General features: G+C 43.2%; 1 protein-coding gene across 1 annotated transcript in view; it reads right to left on the reverse strand.

Annotated features, from left to right (window-relative positions):
- LOC119165402 (steroid 17-alpha-hydroxylase/17,20 lyase) overlaps positions 1-19,130 on the reverse strand; it is a 24,288-nt gene extending 5,158 nt beyond the window's left edge. The window contains exons 1-7 of the mRNA XM_075872668.1: positions 18,922-19,130; positions 13,498-13,677; positions 12,453-12,546; positions 10,016-10,171; positions 8,271-8,473; positions 6,517-6,642; positions 936-1,040 (exon numbers count right to left, since the gene is read on the reverse strand). Of these exons, the coding sequence (XP_075728783.1) occupies positions 936-1,040; positions 6,517-6,642; positions 8,271-8,473; positions 10,016-10,171; positions 12,453-12,546; positions 13,498-13,677; positions 18,922-19,096 (1,039 nt within the window). The 5' untranslated portion in view covers positions 19,097-19,130. The remainder of the gene's footprint in view (positions 1-935; positions 1,041-6,516; positions 6,643-8,270; positions 8,474-10,015; positions 10,172-12,452; positions 12,547-13,497; positions 13,678-18,921) is intronic.
- Between the last annotated feature and the right edge of the window lie 699 nt (positions 19,131-19,829).

The following is a 19,829-nucleotide window of genomic DNA, read 5'->3' on the forward strand; positions in this document are numbered from 1 at the left end:
TCTTTATAGCACACAGTCTATGAAGGTCTGTACAGGTACGAACTAGAACTTGCTTTGGTTTGTTTCTTCAGATTCCCACAACGCACTTTTACCAGGGACTAAATTTCCGGTAAAACTTGCTGCTATGCTAGTTGGTACTGCTTACTGGAATAAAGAAAAAGCACAACAATAACAGAAAAACGGCAAGAAGGACAATATGGAAGCTTGCAAAGAAAAAAAAAAAAGGAACTCGTAGACGAGGCTGGTGTGCTCGAGATCACAGAATAAAGACGGTAATAGAGAAGGGCGTTCAGTCTCCCTTTCTGTCTCGTGTTTTTTCTTTAGTTCTTTGGCTCAATGACTCGTCGTCTTTTGATTTAATTAGGCTCTTTAGTTGTTGTGCATTTTGTATGTTTTATTAAGATGCTATATTTAGTTATCTTGAATTTTATTGAGTCCATTGGCTTAGAACAAAAATGTTACTTTTTGCTGAATAGAGGTAAAAAATTTGTCAAACTCTACAAAAGCTTAAACATTTTATCAAGGCATGGCAAGGACAAAAGCACATTCCGGTTTCCTTAGGCAATTTTGTAAGAAAAGTTGTCATGGCATCGCAATTTGCAGTAAAAAAAATCTTGCTTCTGAAAGAAAACTCATCACGTTAGAATATGCAGGCATGAGATCGCTAACATAGACACCAAGAACGGCCGGCAGCAAGGAGATTTTAGGGAGGTAAGTTACGAATAAATCTGAAGTAGTTGCGGAGATCGCAGTTTCAAACGTTGGTGTATAACATTCAGTAAAGTACAAGTGTCGAAAAGTACAGATAACTCCCTTCGTTCCAGATCACTTCTCGACACATCAATAAAAAAAAAAATGTTTTCCAAGAATGTGAATCTTGTTGGTATGAAACTCAAGCAACAAAAAAAAGAAAATAGGCTAAAAATGTTTTTCACCGATGTTGTCTTCGATTTCTTTTTGAATCCTATCTTGAATACCGTGTTCTTTTGCTATCCGTAGTAGTAGCCACTGAAATGTGGCTGTCGATGTGTTGGTCCCAGCTGGAAAGCAACACGAACACACATGTTGAATGTGGTTCTTGCCCATTGTGTACATATGCGATAGTGCAGGTTAGGGTAAGTAAAGAAACAAATGATAAATAACGTACACATGCTTTAAAACGCATTACAGATTCCGATATGCAGACGTGAATGTGCGGTGCCTACAAGAGGGGCAGTGGTAGGGAAGGCAGGTGTGTTGTATTGTCTTGGCAGATATGCTGACCCCACCACTCGCTGTATAAATTAACGCTTAAGGGTGCAGCAGTCTACTTTAAAAGTAATTAAGACCATTCACGCATTTAGATTTGCACTGTGCGAAGCATTGTGGTGACGCTTGATATAAAAAAAAAACGGAGGTTACTTTTAAACGAAGAAAGAGAGCGAGAGAAAGATAGTTATTGAAAGACAAAAAGTTTAGCCGGCGTATAGAAGTCACTGACATGTGACTATCCCGCATGGGCAACTGAAAGAAGGGAGGAAGGAAGATAGCAGAAGCAGAGGTGCAATAAATATCAAAAAGAGAAAAAAAGGGCGCTGTGTTTCTGGCTCTTGGCTGGGGGCGTGAGTTGATGTATGGTGCTTAATTGTGTACATTGTACTACAGTAAGGCGACTAATTCCTCAGCATGTACGAAAAGAGAACGAGGGTGACAGGCAGGGTGCAAGTCAAAGTTCACTTGTGGAGCTGACTGACATTGTCCACATAGGAATTTCATCATTCGCCTCACTTGCATGAGGCAGGCCAAATGGCCTAAAACGCACATGGTGGCAAATGTCCGTGTGATTGAGCGCTTGTATTCTTATAAAGTGCACAATTATCAGTCTTCACTTAACGCTACAAGAAAATATATTTCAGGGTTTCAATTTAGCCACAGTTGTTGTATTTTAGACGGTCCGGTTGACCGAAATGGTAGCGTAAGCCATTTTTATAGGCAAAGTTTAGACGAGGTCGTTTGTATAGTTTCCAGTTGTCGATGAATGCTGGATTTGAGTCTTAGGCCCATATTCACAAACCAACGTTGACTTTACCTAACGTTTTCCTTAAGTCTCTGTACTCTACACATGTATTATAAGGGCACAAAAATGGTAACAGTGTAAATAAAAACAAGATTAGTTCATAAATACTACCTTGCTTTGGTCATCAAGCTTAACAAAACCCTAAAACGATAAGAAAAATTTGAGGAAATGTTGAGGCAAGTTTGTGCGCGAGGGCTTTAACCTGAGTTGTTGGTCGATGGAGTAAAGAAAGCTGTGAAAATGGGTCAGAATGTTCAAAAGACACCTCTTTCTCACTGTAAGAACAAGTCCTTTGAAAAGCCAGTTGTGAGGCATCATATTTGGTAAAATAACGTTGCCTGTAATGTTGTTATTAAATAAATTACATGATACTTCGTGCTTTTTGTTAGCCAGCGAATACCGGCTAATTGTGGTGTTTAAACACCGCGAACGCACAACGAATGATCTTGCTGATGCATTTCGTATTGGCATAAGCGAATACGGCTGACTAAGTAAAGCATAATCAAGAATATCCTCCAAAGAAGTGTCCCTCCTAAAGGAAAGAAGCTAGGAGAATGAGGTGGTGTGCGGCAAAGGCCTGCACGAAGCAACTCAGAACTGTGCGCATGCGCGGTAGCTTGACATGCCCTGATTGGGTGCATATAACCCGTTAGACCTTGTGTCAATAATTGATGGACTCGTGCGCAACATCATCGAGGCTGCATGCCAAGCAAGGAAGTGTGCCTTCTGCATACGCAAGGGTTTCCCTCCTGAGAAAGTTTGTGCCTTATCCGGAGGTGTTCAACCATCCAGGAGACATGTCAAAAGGGTCTGCAAGATTCTCAAGGCGGAACTTTGGCGTCAGGTGCGTTTGTTTCACGACTGGCTCCGCGTGGTCCACTACAGTCTTCTTCCGCAATGGCAGGCTGCTCAACACCTTCGATGGCTGAGGCAGCAACTGGGCGTACTCATGGAAGTGAGGTGGAAGCAGGTCCTGAACCCACTGCTCAAGGTGTTTTGACAAGCAAAGAAGGGAAGAACGAAAGCGCATTGTGGTGCTACAGGACGCATACATTCCGGCAGAAATCGAGAGATGGCTTCGGAAGGGACCAAAGTTTGCCGTTCCGCCTCGGATTTCTGCCCATGAACTTGTCGGACTAAACAAGGACTTGTCTGTGAAGGCCAATCAAGACCGAGACAGATGCCTACAAGATGGTATGAACTGTTTATCGAAATATGCACCGCAGAATCAAGATAGACCTAAAGTTAAAGGCTTGAATAACATCGTGTCGTTCTTTAAAAGCCACAAATTAACGTTAATGCTAGCCGACAAAGAAAGTTGATTTGTGGTCATGCCTGAGGGAGCATACAAAAAAAAGGCTTTAGCGGCTATCAAGAAGAGCTTCCGCCCAGTTAAGTTGGGAGCGACTCGCGTTAGGTCTAAGTTCGCTGATTTTTGCAAGAATGCGGGGCTTACAATGTTAGCTAAGGACGTAAAGAACAGCAAAGGGAGCAACCTCAACGCTTTTTTCTCGGCCAAGACACACAAACCGTATATACCTTTTCGCACTATTGTTAGTGAAGGAGGGTCTTGGCGGATTAACGTTAGCAGATTTCTTCAGAGCAAGCTAAAGAATCTCGTGGTGAATGACCCTTCCCGTACGAAGGGCTCAAGTGATGTGTGCGACTATTTGCGGTCTCGCGTTACTACAGGCAACGCCTTTTCAGTGGATGTAGTAGATCTGTATTATTCCGTGCCGCATGACAAGCTTCTAGCCTCTGTAAAATCCTGCATAGAAGAGAATGGTGACGTCAATTTTATCAATGACGCGGGCGGTAATGTAGACAATTTTTTATCGCTTTTAGAATTTTATCTCAATGCAATTTATTATGTTTGACGAAAAGCCATTTCTTCAGCGGCAAGGAATCTGCATCGGTTCCTTTGTCACACCGGTCTTTTGCGATATTTTTCTAGCGGATGTAGATAGGGACTTGGACAATGCTTTTAAAAGGGGGGGGGGGGGGGGTTAAAGGTTTTTAGGTACTTTGACGATTTTTTAATTCTTTTAGATAAATAGGGTGACCTTACATCCCCTCATATTATTTTAAACGTTTTTATAAGACTAGGACGTGGGCTTTTCTTTACTGTTGAATTGCCTCAAAAAGCTTCTCTGCAGTTTTTAGACTTCAGCCTCACGTGGAACGATGAGCATCTTTGCTGGTCTTATCATCCTCGTGTTGAGAAGCAGCTGTTACCGTACGATTCTGCCCACTCAGAAATTGTGAAGAGGGGCGTTGTGTCTCTTTGCTTGGAATCAGCGCTAAAGAGGTCGTGCCCACACAGCATGAAACTTAGTTTCCTCAATCAGGTCAGCCGACTAGAGGCTGCTGGGTTCCCTCGATCGGTCATTACGGTCGTTGCTGAATCACGTCTGCAGAAGTTTAAACATGAAACACGGAAAGCGATGACTGCTACCCAGCCCTCAAGGATTAGGCCACAAGTTGTACCATATATCCATAATGTCTCGCACAACCTCAAGAAAGTCGCGGCCAGGCACGGCGTACCGATGGTGTTTTCCGCATCAGAAAGGATCGGAAGACTGTGCCAACGTGTGTGCGATAGGAAGAAGCGCGGCTGCCAGAAGAAACATGAGAGGGCCTTTGTTAAGTGTTCCATGGGGGTTGTATACTCCGTACCCTTATCCTGCGGGAAAGTGAACATGGGCCGAACCGAACGGTTTATTAATGACCGATTAAGAGAACACGCCCAAAAATTAACAAAAAGAGATAAGTGTGCGCACCTGGTTGCGCTTGTCATCTCGTGTGGTTGTGACTCACGATTTTCTGAGACAAAAATTCTGGGCAAAAGCGCAAGTAAAACTGCACGTGAAGTGTTAGAGGCCTTTTTCATTGAAAAAAAATAAAGGTCACTGTGTAAGCGCCCCTTAGATTTCGTGGTTACCAAGCGAACTTCAGTTTATCGCTCTGAGGCTATGACATTGATTAACTGTACGTTTGATAATGTATGCTGTTGGCCTTCTATGGTGTGTGTGCGCACAATGTGTCCTGTATATATTCAAGCCTTCGAGCTATGAATAAATCAGTTGGAAGTGGGCGTTGTGTGTGTTTGATGCATGGGTGTGTGCGTGTGTGAGTGATCGTGTCAAGCTTTCGCGCTCGAATTAACTTTTCGAAATATATACAGGGTGTCTCAGGTAATTTTAGGCAGAGTTTAAAAGTATGCTGGTAGACGCGATTACGACGCGACCAAAGGCATGTTGCTCACCATTTCCTGGAGTTAGTGAGTCTATTTCTTGTGTTCTCAAATATGGTCTAATTGAACCATATTATCATGAACCGGTGCGAGGAAAGCGTGTCGTTCGTACGCGGAACATAAGGGAGCACTAGAATCGTCGTGCGTACTGACGTGCGAGTGGGTTTGTCACATGGTATTTTTTCTTATTTTGGGTGGACTTGTATTTCGGGGGGACTTTGTGTTTGCAAACTTCCCCCTGCAGCCAGTACAACAACCTCTCTTGCTTCATTTCATGAACCATCAAGCCATAATAATGAAGAGATTTCGCAATACAGCCCCGATGACAACGAGGATATGAAAAGAACAAACGAAGAAGCAAAACAACAAACGAAGAAAGACAAAATAAAAGTTGGATTTGTATATTATACGCACAGTCTTACGTCTTTATAATGATCTAATGTACTAACTTTTCACGGGAAAGTTACAGTTTACCGATGATCTCCCCCTTTCGAACTTCGCCCACTTATCTTCATCCATTCCGTGGATGTGGCATGATTTTTTCACTCACTCACTTACTCACTCACAAAAACATTGTTAGGTGTGTACAAGTATTGCGGGAAGACTACCACCAGGTGAACAATATAATGCAAAGGCACTGCAGCAAAACTCAAAGCATCAAGTGTCCCAATGCAGTGGTTGTAAAATAGGTTTGTGCGGAACTAAAAGCCACGTCCGTCACGCTGCGCTGCGGTGTTGTAGGCCCTTACCCCCACTTTAATTTATCTCACTGCCTGGGGTCCCTCCATATTCTTTAGGAAAGACTCCCCATCTAAGCCAATAATGTAGCAGGGACGCTGTGTTGGTATACATCTCACGCAGAACCTCAGCTACCTATACAAACATGATTCGCTTAACAACATTTTAATGTGTTTCCCAACATGTTAGACATTGAAAGAGAGCGGTACTACACTATGAAATAACTGTTGTCTTATTTTTTGTCAAGGTTAATTCATTAACAGTATGGAGGCATGCTTCTTGTCTTTTGCTTTGCCATGGAGAACAGAGGCATTGTATATTGCCCATTGAAAGCATCTTGCCAACAAGGACAATGAAGGGCCCCAAAATCCCAGCGCGAAATTATGCATGTGCACGATGTAGGGTGACTTATAAAATCTATGCTACTCAAAGAATACGTGGAGTAAGGCCCATTCATTGCTTTACCTACCGTTGAAGATGTTCATCGTAGCAAGAATCATGTTGGGTCTGGTCAGGTATTGCGCATCAGTTCTATCCTCTTTGATGGCTTCTTCTCGGGCGGCAAGCATGGCGTGAGTAAAGTTTTCCGTGCTACCTGTAGGAGGGCGGGGCAATATCATATTTTGAGCCGCTTTGTGGCCTAAGAAGTAGTGTAGCGCGAGTTTGTATTGATGACATCACTGACATGTTTGCGGTCATGGCGTTCCATTGTTACGCAAAAAGAGTCAAGAGCCAGTCGTGGAAGCTACGATGCAACACTCTCCCGTTATCAGCATTTATGCTAATAAGATGATTCTGTGACACTTGTGTCTTCAAGAGGCCTTCGCAATGATAACACATTGGGGATCAAAATTGACAACAGCCCAACAAGCAACAACTGTAGCTGCGATGAAGCAGTCGAGCATCTTATCAGTGATAGCCCCACTTCAGCGGCCAGGAAAGAGTGTTGGGTGGATTTGACAATCATCTATTGTCGGAGGAAAGTTTGTTTTGAAACTGGCCGGGACTTCACTCAGCACAGAGGGTTTCAGAAAAAAATGCGTTTCTTGTGGACCATTGGTCTTAAAGATAACCTTTCAGCTAAGTGGGTCTCGAAAATGAGGCACTATGCTCTCTGAGCGAACGGACACAGCAGACGCTGTTGATGTGATATGTGGGGATTAACGTCTTAAAACCACCATATAGTTATGAGTGACACCGTAGTTGAGGGCTCCGGAAATTTCGACCACCTGGGGTTCTTCAACGTGCACCCAAATCTGAGCACACAGGCCTACAGCAGACGCTGTCAAAACAACCCAAACATCGCGTACATTTATTCAATTACTTTTACATCGACAATATCGCCCACCTATTGAATACATCACTAGTTATCAACACGCTAAACACAACTTTATACAATATTACAATGCACTGGATCAAAATAACAACAAGTACAAGGTAACGTGAAGGCAGCGTCACCAACGATCGACTCACCACGAGAGGCCAACGAGAAACGACCTGTGGCGCCGCACATGTCTCACGTGCCATTACCCACACTCGCCACCAGGGGTCACTGCTGGCGCTACCTTGCTAACCATGATGATGATGAACTCGCACGGCAGCACAACGCCACCTACAACTTGATGGTTGTTACCTCTAAATGTGGCGTATCCTCGAGGCACGTGTGCGCCATGAGGCGCAAATGATTTTACAAGAGTGGTAGCACCCCTCCCCCCCCCCCCGCACTGCCCAAAGTAGTTTCATATTATCCTTTCTTTTTTTTTGTAACGTCTCTTTTAAATTACTATGTGTTCCCCTTACTAGTTTTTTTTTTGTGCTAAGTAAACAGCTGGTCTGATAATTGGCAGCCACCCTATTTCATCTGCCCCCTCCTCCTACAAATAAATTCTTATCCTCTTTGATTGGGTGACCCATAGAAAAACATATCATGATAGTTGCGTCAAGCTGATGAACATACTTGTCTTCTGTTAAGAAATTCTCGGCTGTATGAAGTGCCTTTCACGAAAAAAAAAAACAAGTTCGCACGGGCTTTTAGGTTTGATGCACCGCGCAATCTTAACATTTTTTTTTGTGGCATTCACTGCAATCAACAGAAAGTAAGGTAATGTAAAAACCTACACCACATTGCACGAAGTACTATGAGTAAGAGGCCTGCGACGCCTTGCACAAGGTTCCGTTTCTAGACGCCGCCACATGTACGCAATGCCCGAAACTAGTGTATACCTGGGGTGTAGGTCTCCTCGGCTCTCGAGAACAGCCTTTGCATAAGCTCCTTGAGTTCGCGGAACAATGCTGCCATCTTTTTCTCTTTGTTGTAGTACAGAACGGCCAGAAAAGGAGCGATGTCACTGGGCAGGCCGTTGGGTGAGATTCGGTAGAACCGGCGGTTGATGTCTTCCAAGCTTTCTATATAAGCTTCGTGCAGCCTGAGCATGAGATCATGTCGTTAGTGTTGTTTTCATTAACGCCACAGGATCGTCGGCTGCAACATGTAGGATAAAGCAAGAAGGGGAGTCAATTGATTGTTTGGGAGCGCCCCCGTGGCAGGTAGAGCATCGCTCCCTGCTTTCAACGTTGGCTTGCCTGTGATTGCTTAGGTTCTACTTCCGCCTTTAAGTTCACAATTAGTCAACTGATAGGAAATAAAATCCCAATTTCGCCGCTAGGGTGAAGCAATGAGTGCGACAGCACCAAACTAGAATGTTATACGACGGAGGGCCAGTAGCTGGGGATCCGATATGGTATAACTCAACAAAATGCTGGTTGATGAAATGCTGTGGTACCTTTTGAGGTACTGCGGTGGTGCCTTTTGAGGTACTGGTGGTGCCTTTTGAGGTGGTGTGTTTTGAGGTGGTGCCTTTTGAGGTACTGCGAGAGAAAGCCCTCACAACCACGCCTTTATGAACAAAGTTCGCGGTTGCTGATCGATCGACGCAGGCGCGTTTCCTCCTCACGCTCCTTCTCCCGGTGATAGACAGCAGGGATGCTGTCTCTTTTTAAGAGACCATCAGCGGTAGGCTTCGAACGTGGGGAGCTGTTATCGCATGCACCCTTCGTACGACGCCGATTACCGGCGTGTTTTATCTCTGCTTGAACAGCATATATAGCTTGCTTGAATTACTCGCACATACGTCATAGGATGTGTTTGGTTGCTTGAATTACTCGCACATACGTCATAGGATGTGTTTTGTGATGTTATTGATTTGGACTTTATACGCAGCATGACAGTGATGAAAACAAGACCCACTGAGAGTGTCCTTATTATTTCTATAAAAGTCACAGTTTCGACGCAACAGTGGATCAATGAAGTGGGAAAGCATAAAACTGGAATGTTGTACACAGTTAGACTAGCAGCGTTAGGATCAATATGAATCGTAATAAAAGCAGTACAAGTTTTATAATGGTGTTTTGCAAGTTGGTTCTAGAGCAAGACCAGATGTTTAAGTTGGGCTTGCTGAATGGCATTGGCGGACAAATGTAGCAAAGCGATGAACAAACCAAATCAGTAAAATAAACTTCTGGTTATCAGAAAATGACCTTTGTGGTCATTATATTCCGCAGCGACCATATAAGGTTCAATGGCTGCTTGCTTCGCAAGAAGGTTTTGTGTAAATCTGGGTTTTGCGACCACTGAGTTCTGAAACGCGCTGCACTAGAAAACAACATTATTTGCATTTGGCGACACGTTGTTCAAAGCGAAGCAAGACTAATCTAATTTTTAAAAATCTCTTGGCACTCTAAGTATACCAGCAAAACTGTGGCATTTATCACCAGGTCGAATTTCTCAACCTTCGCTAGATAATTTTTTTCTGATTATTTTTGTTTCCACTGGCGTTCTCCTGGGTCATATGAAGGTAAACAATGCAGTGGAGTCAACTAGTGCTCTCAAGAATACAGAGCAATGTTTTCTTGATTTAGGTTAGGCTTGCAAGTAACTACAACTTTATCAACGAAAATATACTGCATACCTTGTACCATATATAGCTACCCCAATGACGTTGCAGAACATAGAGAAGATAGGTTTCCTGAAATCCATCATCTGTGGTCCTTCTGTTAAGGAGTCCGCAAAGGTGTCGACGATGTCGGTGCAAAGATGTTCTAAAGACTCACTGGCCGCGTACCGTCTGCGATTAAAGGAAACTCATCTTACTAGCATGTTGGTTCACGTCCTAAAGCAGACTAAAACAAACAAACAAACAAACAAACAAACAAACAAACAAACAGACAAACAAACAAATATGGCTGTTTTATAAAAGTCACGTGGGCTCTCATGTTTTTGCGAATGTGACTTGAAGGCGAAAGTTATCTTCTCAGTCGGCTGTATTGATACGCCAACTAAACCGTATACCTCTCCTCGAATTGGCAGTAGCATTTCAGTAGCATCTGCTAAACGCACCCTAAGTGAATTTGCAGTGCCTCCGAGATCGCAGGCATCAAAAGCTCTCGAAATCTCATGTGGTATTGCACTGCATCCGCAATCTCTCGATCTTTGCACCAAATGAAGATGTGTGGCGCCCGTTTTTGTGTTCTCACCATTTTGTGTCCCTTGTTTTTTGCGCCGTTCGTAGCTATGTAGTAGAGATGTCTCGAAATTACGTCATCACGCTACGCCAACGCATGTGAGGTCACAAATTGGCACCTGCGATAGTCACGATAATGCAAGAGTCACGTCAACGTGCGCTTTTTTGCATAACACGTGCTTACGTGAACGGCCACACTTCGCACTTGATGAGGCCCCTGAGGCTTTCGCTTTCATGAAAAAAAAAATGAAACTGAAGGGCAAAGACATATGGATTATGAAAAGCCTGTAGAATGTATTCGTCGCTATAAGACCCTGGTGCATGAAAACTGATATTTGAGGTGAATTCGAGAGAATCGGAATAGTAGCAAAAGTAAGGTGGAACGAACATACGAGAATCGTCTTAAAGTTTTGACGAGGCGGGATTCACAGCCGTCAAAGGACGATCCGAAGGCGAGCATCGTGACCATTCGGCTATCCAGGCGCACTAGCAGACCAGGCATCAAGAAAGAAGAAAAAAATATAAAAAGAAACGAACAATGTCCACGAGTTCTGCACTTTTTTTTCAGGTTTGGTAGCACCAGTGTGAAGCTGATTAATTGTTTTACGACCATTACAAAACGGCGTCCAATTCGCAACTATACAAGTGGAAATGAAGCACCAGGCAGACTCGTCGAAGGCGCGGAACTGTTCCGAGAGAGCGAATAATTATTGCATAGCTACTATAGTGTCTGGCTTTCCAAGTGATATGGCCTTCGGCACTACGTAAACATTCATGGTTTACGGCGCTGCCGTCCACTGTCTTTTAGGGGCGAAGCTCCTAAAGCCGTGGATATGTCCGTGCATGTCTCTTTTTGACCAGTTCGTAACCACCTAGTTGTATGAATCACTCAGCAGGTGGTACTAGAGTGAGTGAGTGAGTGAGTGAGTGACAGACAGACAGACAGACAGACAGACAGACAGACAGACAGACAGACAGACAGACAGACAGACAGACAGACAGACAGGCAGGCAGGCAGGCAGGCAGGCAGGCAGGCAGGCAGGTGATCGGACGGACTGACGGATGCATGAACGGATGCAGGGACAGACAGATAGAAGCACGGACGGACGGATGCACGAGTGGATGAAAGCACGGATGGACAGACAGACGAACAGACAGAAGCACGGATGGACGGATGGACTCAAGGACGGATGGACTCATGGACGGGTGCTTGGTTGGAAGCACATACGGATGGACTCATGGACGGGTGGTTGGAAGCACATATGGATGTACAGACTCAGGGATGGAGGGATGGATGGACAGATGGACGCAGGGAAGCATGCACGGTCAGAGAGCGGGACTGACGGACAGAGGCGCACACGGACGGACGGACTCACGGACAGACAGACGGAAGCACGAATGGAGGGATGTATTTAAGCACAGACGCATGGACGGACGGGCTAGCGGATGGACGCACGAGCAGTTAGACACATGGACGGACGGATGGACGCTTCACCCCTCTCATCATCATTCACTCCATGGATATGCTGTGATATTTTTACGAACAAGTTTACTTTGGTACATTTATTACACGTGGATATTTGTATATTATCAGAAATATTCGTCTTTTCGATTAGGACCTATCCTAACTGAGTTTTGAAGAAAACTTTTGAACGGAAGTTTTCGATGTGAAATATTAGCGCACTTCACTCTTGCCCCCGTTCTTCTGCGTTCTTACTATTAGCGAAATGCTAATGATTGCCTCGTTTTCTTACAAGTAACTACGTTAGGCGTTCTGTTTTTCGCACATATAGAAAACAGTCATAATTTAAAGGAAATGTTAAGCAGGATATTTGTAGGAAACCGCAAAGCACAGTAGTAGACGAAGAAGATAAGGTATACTTGCCTCGACGCTGACGCAGTAACCTTCCTAAGAGCCTTCCAGTAGGGGTTGTAATCTTCGAATACGATATCATGGTTACCTTGGTTTTGTAAGGCACCTGAAATCGGACGTTTCATGCAATTGAACTAATGTGAAAAGTAATGGCCGTAAAAGCGCACTGGCACCTCTTCATTGGCAATAGCGCCTGCGATATTTGTTTAATAAATGAAAAATAAAGCAAAACACGTGCCGAACGTCACGCCCAGAGACAAGAATTCTTATTTTTATTTGGAGTAACGGTACTCAATTTCGAATAGCTGGCCCTAAAAAGGCACATTTTATCATTTTTATAAGCCTTAAATTTGATAAATGTGGAGCAAGGAACATATGTGGTAGGGAAACGTATAAATAAGAGTAGGCTTCCAAAAATTCGTGTAGTGCGGGCTGTAAAATGTGATCTATAGTTCTCAAAAGTTGAATGGAGAAATCTTGGCAAGATAAAAAAATGAAATTTCTTGTTCCTTCTTTAAAAAAAAGCTGACATTACGAAACCTTGGTTGTGACCAAAAAGAATTGACATCAGGAGATACATTTTTAGACCGACGAATACACGATGGCTATCAGTAAGCTTGCTATACGGGCACCACAGAGAAAAGATGACAACAAAAACATGGTCAACGCAACGAAAACAGGACAGCACCACCCGACCGTTGCGCGTTTGTGATATCTTGACTTCATTGTTGCGTTCGTGGTGTACGGCTACCCTGTCTTATCGATTCAAATCAACTATTATAGTTGAGCTTTTTTTTTCATTCTAGGGTTGTGGTTCACAGGCTTGTGTTTTTGTCTGTTTTCGATCTTTTACTAACTGTTCATTCAGTTATGAAGTAAAGACGATTGCTTGCAACAGTTGAACTAAATTATATTTCACCGGTGCATTCCAGAGAGTTCAAAATAAAACAAATAAACACTAGTTAACCAATATAAATCTTACAGAAGTAAGCTTCTACAATTCAACTCATGCTTACCTAACACGGTATGTGTTACATTTGCTAGTTTGCATCTTCACCTGTTCTAGTTGGAAAGCGGCCGGCGAAATCATGTCGCCTCTCCACCAGTGCTTCCCGAATAACAGCGTAGCTGTTCAGCATCACCATAGGCCTGTGGGCCATCCACAAGGTGAAGACGTCGCCGTACGTCTTCGACAATTCGGTTGACTTTGCGTGCAGGTCAGTCACATGGCGCAAAGCTGCGTGTATATAGCAGTAGGTAGGATTGTTAGAGGACAAAAGTATGGTTCATACACTAAGCAAAGTTTCCAGAAATCACGTGATTGTAAAGGCCAGAGTTAGGCTTTTGGTTTTCATAAACCACAGAAATATATGTTTCTCGTAAGCGATTAATCCTTTGTTTATTGCTAAAAGCCGATGTATTGCAGCGCAATAGTCGCTGCAAAGTAGTAAAAAATCTATCTATCTATCTATCTATCTATCTATCTATCTATCTATCTATCTATCTATCTATCTATCTATCTATCTATCTATCTATCTATCTATCTATCTATCTATCTATCTATCTATCTATCTATCTATCTATCTATCTATCTATCTATCTATCTATCTATCTATCTATCTATCTATCTATCTATCTATCTATCTATCTATCTATCTATCTATCTATCTATCTATCTGTCTGTCTGTCTGCCTGTCTGTCTGTCTGTCTGTCTGTCTGTCTGTCTGTCTGTCTATCTATCTATCTATCTATCTATCTATCTATCTATCTATCTATCTATCTATCTATCTATCTATCTATCTATCTATCTATCTATCTATCTATCTATCTATCTATCTATCTATCTATCTATCTATCTATCTATCTATCTGTCTGTCTGTCTATCTGTCTGTCTGTCTATCTGTCTGTCTGTCTGTCTGTCTGTCTGTCTGTCTGTCTGTCTGTCTGTCTGTCGGTCTGTCTGTCGGTCTGTCGGTCTGTCGGTCTGTCGGTCTGTCTGTCTGTCTGTCTGTCTGTCTGTCTGTCTGTCTGTCTGTCTGTCTGTCAGCTTACCCCTTCAACTTGGGGCACACCAACATTAGTACGGGAGGGTAAGAGGGTTTGTCGGATAGAGCTCTCTGGTCTTGAGAAACATAAATAATGTCACAATCATGCCGAGTATGTCGTCAAACACTTTCCGAAAAACAGTAGCACATACTCAAAGGTGGGTATATGCCACTAGTATGCGGGTATGTGCCACAGGGTGATAGACATTTTACCTCTACCCAGCGACGTCGAGAACACACATGGGTAATGTTAACGCTTCAGAATAAGAAAAATCTGCCATAGGCAGCATTGAGTGGACGAATGCAAAAAATAAATATTAGTGTCCCAGCAGGAACCAAAGCCTAGCATTATGCGTGGCAATGAAGAATTCTACCACGGAGCCACGCCAGGCCTCGAGTATACTTTTCAAATAAACCCTAATGTCACATAGCGTCAATTTCGGTTGCAGTACTGGCTATCCAATTTTTAAACATTTAATATGAACTTATACGGTACAGCTGTCATGTTCGGTTAACTGTAGTTAGGTGCAATCCACTGAAGTTTATTTCTGTAGTAGTCTTGAAGGATGGCATCCTCGTCAGCCCCAGCACAAACGCCAGCGCCTCCTATGACGTTAGCGCTTCTGGTGTTATATACATATATATATATATATATTCAGCAGGAAGTTCAAGGGGTCTGGTACGTATAAAGAACACAAGCGAGTACACGTACGAAAGAGCAATACTTTTATGCCAACGTTTCAGCCGTGGCACGGCCTTCGTCAGGGAAAGATTCCCTGACGAAGGCCGTGCCACGGCTGAAACGTTGGCATAAAAGTATTGCTCTTTCGTACGTGTACTCGCTTGTGTTCTTTATATATATATATATATATATATATATATATATATATATATATATATATATATATATATATATATATATATATATATATATATATATATATATATATATATATATATATATATATTCGCTCTTTGATGGCTGCATTTTTGATGGAGGTGAACATGCTGCAGGCCCGTGTGATCAGATTTCGGTGCACATTAAGGAACCCCAGGTGGTCGAAATTTCCGGAACCTTCCAGTATGGCGTCTCCCATTACCATGTGAAGATTTAGGGATGTCAAACCCCCATATCAATCAATCAATCAATCAATCAATCAATCAATCAACTCACGATCATTCAGTCAGCTTGCGCGTAAACTAACCACTACACCACACCACGCTAGAGAACCATCTGAAACGAAACAGGCTTGTGTAGGCACTGAACAGTTGTTCACACACGGCGCGAACATTCTTGCAGTTACCCCAAAGAATGGGTGCTTTACTCCACAAGAAGGAAAATGCTCCTCCTTGCGGTTCCGTGTGCAATATTTCGCGTACATTTCGTCTTTTGGAGGAGCAAAGAGCTCTTTTCGTGATAACTGCGCAGTTACTCCGGAAAACTTTTTGTAGTGTACGTGCGTGCGTACACCTCTTAGAGCTCATCCTTGCTAAAATATGCTAAAATATCCTTGCTAAAATATCCTTGCTAAAATATCCTTGCTAAAATAGGGAGAACTAAGCAGCGCTGCGCGTGTGCTTCTCTTCTGTCACAGTTGTATTTTGAGCTGCAAAAGACAATTGAAGTTTGAATGAAAACTAACTTGCCCGACTCGCAATTAAGCCTTCATCGTGCAAAAAGCCATGACCTTTCACCTTCTCCCTCGTCCGGTGGGTCAAGCTGCTGGGTAATCTTGGAAGCTGAGCTTCCCACTGTACCCGAGTTCACTGCTTTATTCTTCTACACTTTGCAAACTGCTGCCATTCACTCCTGGTTAATGTAAGCAAGGCTGATCAGATTTAGCAGAGACAAAAGCGCAAACGTTTTTGTGGTGCTTCTAGTACGGCAGAACCAGCATTTAAAAAGATTCGTCACAATCATCATCTCACAGCAGCTTCGATAAAGCAGTGATGACGCTTTTCATTTTTGGGGAAAGAAAGCAACTTCTTTGAAGCAGAAAATGCTCTGACCGGTCCATAGTACGATCGCTCGTTCCCATTCATAACAAAGCAAGTACAAGACGTCTTCGCATCTTGTTTACTGCAGCCCGCTTTTCTATGCTACAGTACAAGACGCGAAAGAATAGCATGGGCTGCCCGGACCGCAAGGAATATTCAAGGACAATAGTCGCAGCACAAATTCGGAAAAAAAATTTACTTTATTAAAACATCTCTGGTAACATTTTCATTTTCTCGTAACAATATAATATTGATTACTGTGGTGAGGAAAAACTTCGCTTTAGTTGTTGGTGTCCTCAGCGTGCAACTGACTGTGAGCACTATCAAAAGTAGGGGGGCTCAGCCACCCCCCCCCCCAAACTTTTTTCAATTAGGGGGGTTTGGGGGGCTCGCGCTTCCCTTGTCCCCCCGGCTGGTATGCTTATGGGTCTAAGCCAGACTGCGCACTGGTACTTGTTAGTTGCTAAGCAATGGCACGGAGGAGTTCTCGCGGACGGATGGGCGTTGTACCTCCAGCTTTAGCATCTTCACTGTTTACAGTCATACAATGGTGTCAATGCACTTGCATTATAATGTGCCTTCACGGACTCATTTTTTAATGTTCAAGTTTGAGACGTGGTACATTTCATTACAGTTAGTACGGTCAGCCAAGGACGATTTACGCGTAATTGCGGTAATCAAATCAACTCAATGCACCGGAAATGGCTCACTGACAAAATGTTGCAGTACGTGAAATGGTATATTTAGGTACGCGCGTGCGGAGTGTTCAACCGTGTCATTAATTTCCCACGAATACAATTAATTATCCTTTCAATCATTTCATTGATTATCTCTTCTCCCACTGCAGGATCGCAAACTGGACGCGCGCCTTGTCAAAGTCTTCATCTATGCTTTTTACAGCAAGACGTAGATAGCTAGATTTGCGGGTATTTTCCTATTCGTCATCAAAAACGCATGAGCCCCGAAAATCGGGCAGATAGCACTATTCAGCTTCGGTCTACTAAAAATGAAGAGAATACGCTGATGGCAAGCGCCATCTAAGGTCGCGCATGAAAAGCAAAGAGAATGCGGCAAACCAGACGAAACATTGAATGTTGCGAAACCAGTATTTCGAAAAAAAAAACGCAAGTTTCATTCTTAATTCAATTCAGTTAAAAAAAAGTTTACGCTAAATTCTCAAGAGCCTTTCTGGGCAGACATTTTGTACCTAGGCAGGTGCCGGGTGTTCTCTGTAACCTCTATGTAGTGTGCTAAACACCTTCAATCCACCTTGACAAGGCACAGTGGCTCAAAATGTTTGCATCCCCCTCTGTCTCTATAGTGGCCTATCGCTCCTTCTGAGGTTTACTTTGCTTCGGAGGATCCTCATGAATTTCTTACGTGCTCCGATACGAAGCTGACTGAAGGTGTGCCACTTTAGGCGAGTGCTCTTTTGTTGGAGCGTTACATGCGAACTAATTCTGGAAGCCAGGCTTAGTATTCCTGGAAAGCGATACACGCCTCTTTCTATTGTTTTTGGCTCCCTATAAAGCACAAAAAAATGATAAGATCCTTGCAAGCCATCCCTTGCCGCACCACTGAGATACTATTGTCTCTTTCACAATGAAAATAAAAAAAACAAGAGGGGGTCTGTGTTTAGAATGGTGGTGTGAGGCAGGTGTGCTTCGTCCTTAAAAATCTTAAGCGGTCCACAGCGGGAAGAAGTACACACATAAATTCAGTGATCAAAGCCCCCTCTACTTTGAGAAAAACAGCAGGTGATGTAGTTATAACAAGAGTGTACAGAGGGGGCCATTGTATGAGACAACACTAAACTTGTGCGAAGATCCGACGTTAGAAATGCATGGCTTCCCGGAAAAATTGCTCAAGATAGGTACCCCCTTTTCGTTAATAACGTTTAACCACCACTATCACATATAAAGGAAGTATGTACAGACATCAGTGTGGTGGCCATTTTGTTGTATAGGAAGGGAAGGAAGCAACAAAAAGGAGAAGGTAGGGAGCCTACCCAGAAAGACATCCCGTTGGTTGCCCAACCGGATGTAAAAAAAGCACAGTGAAAGGTGCGTTTTTTTTATCTTGGTCCGCTTATCTCTATAACAGCAAATCCGCGAATTGTACTAAAAATATCACATGACGACGTCACGTGAATGCTCCCTATATGATCTGGCTGAAAGTCAGATTAGAGCATTGCGTATTTAAAACTCGCACATGATCAGTAAAAAAAAGTGTTTTCATCGACCTTGTGCAATCCCTCGCATTTCAAAAAAAAAAAAAAAAGCTGCCTTCATTGTTATTCTGAAGTAATTTTGAAGCAGATTGCAAAAATCTTTCCAGGAGAGTTTTGCTCTGTCCATCTGCGCTTTTGTAATTTCACAAAAACTTATGCGCAACAGAACGACACAATCTGCTACATTACTCAACCTTGGAACACTCACCTAGGAGGTTACCCACAAGTGGAAGTGGGAAGGGTCCCTTTGGGTACTTCGATACACGGTAGTAGAAGTGACCCAACAGGTACGTCACCACGAAGACCAGCGCCGTTGTGATGCACCGCCAATCCAAAATGAAGGAGATCCACCGGAGAGCGGTCATTTCGGCGTGTCTAGACATTTTTGGTCAGCTCAATTTCATTCGTGTGGCCCATAGAGAAAGACAATATTACTAATAACCAACAGAAAATGATGCCAAGTAAAGTATAGGACATATTGTTGGAAGTAATTAGACTGTAAACGTGAAAAAAGAAAAGTGGACGAAAAGATAACTTGCCTCCGGCAGGGACCGTATCTGTGACCTCCGAAAAACACGTCCTATGCTCCACCCCTGAGCTACTGTGGCGGTCATTCGTAGCCCTCTTTATAGGGTATATATGTGCACTTATGCGTGGTAGAGTCAGTCAACGCTGCCAGTGAGACAAGATGCTCATGTAAAATATCTCGCAAAGAGAAAAATTTCTACAGCATGACAATCAGTTACAACGAGCACTCTAATTCGACACTCATGTACTCAGACTGTTGCAAGCATAATATTTCTGCACTTATCTGCGATGGCGGCATATGACGTGAAAAAGCCGAGCATTCAATGAATGTTCAGTGAAACTAATCAGCCAGAGACAACCACTTCTCTGCGCATTGCATAGATAGTGGTTGATAAGTACTGTATAGGACAAGGACCTCAGTGTGACGCATCACTTAACGAATGTGCGACACTCGTGTACTCAGACTGTTGCAAGCATAATAGGTCTGTACTTATCTCCGATGGCGTCATATGACGTGAGGAAGCCAAGCATTCAATGAATGTTCAGTGAAACAAATCTGCCAGAGACAACCACTTCTCTACGCATTGC

Source organism: Rhipicephalus microplus, chromosome 1, assembly GCF_043290135.1.
Source record: "Rhipicephalus microplus isolate Deutch F79 chromosome 1, USDA_Rmic, whole genome shotgun sequence".
NCBI classification, from domain to species: Eukaryota; Metazoa; Arthropoda; class Arachnida; order Ixodida; family Ixodidae; genus Rhipicephalus; species Rhipicephalus microplus.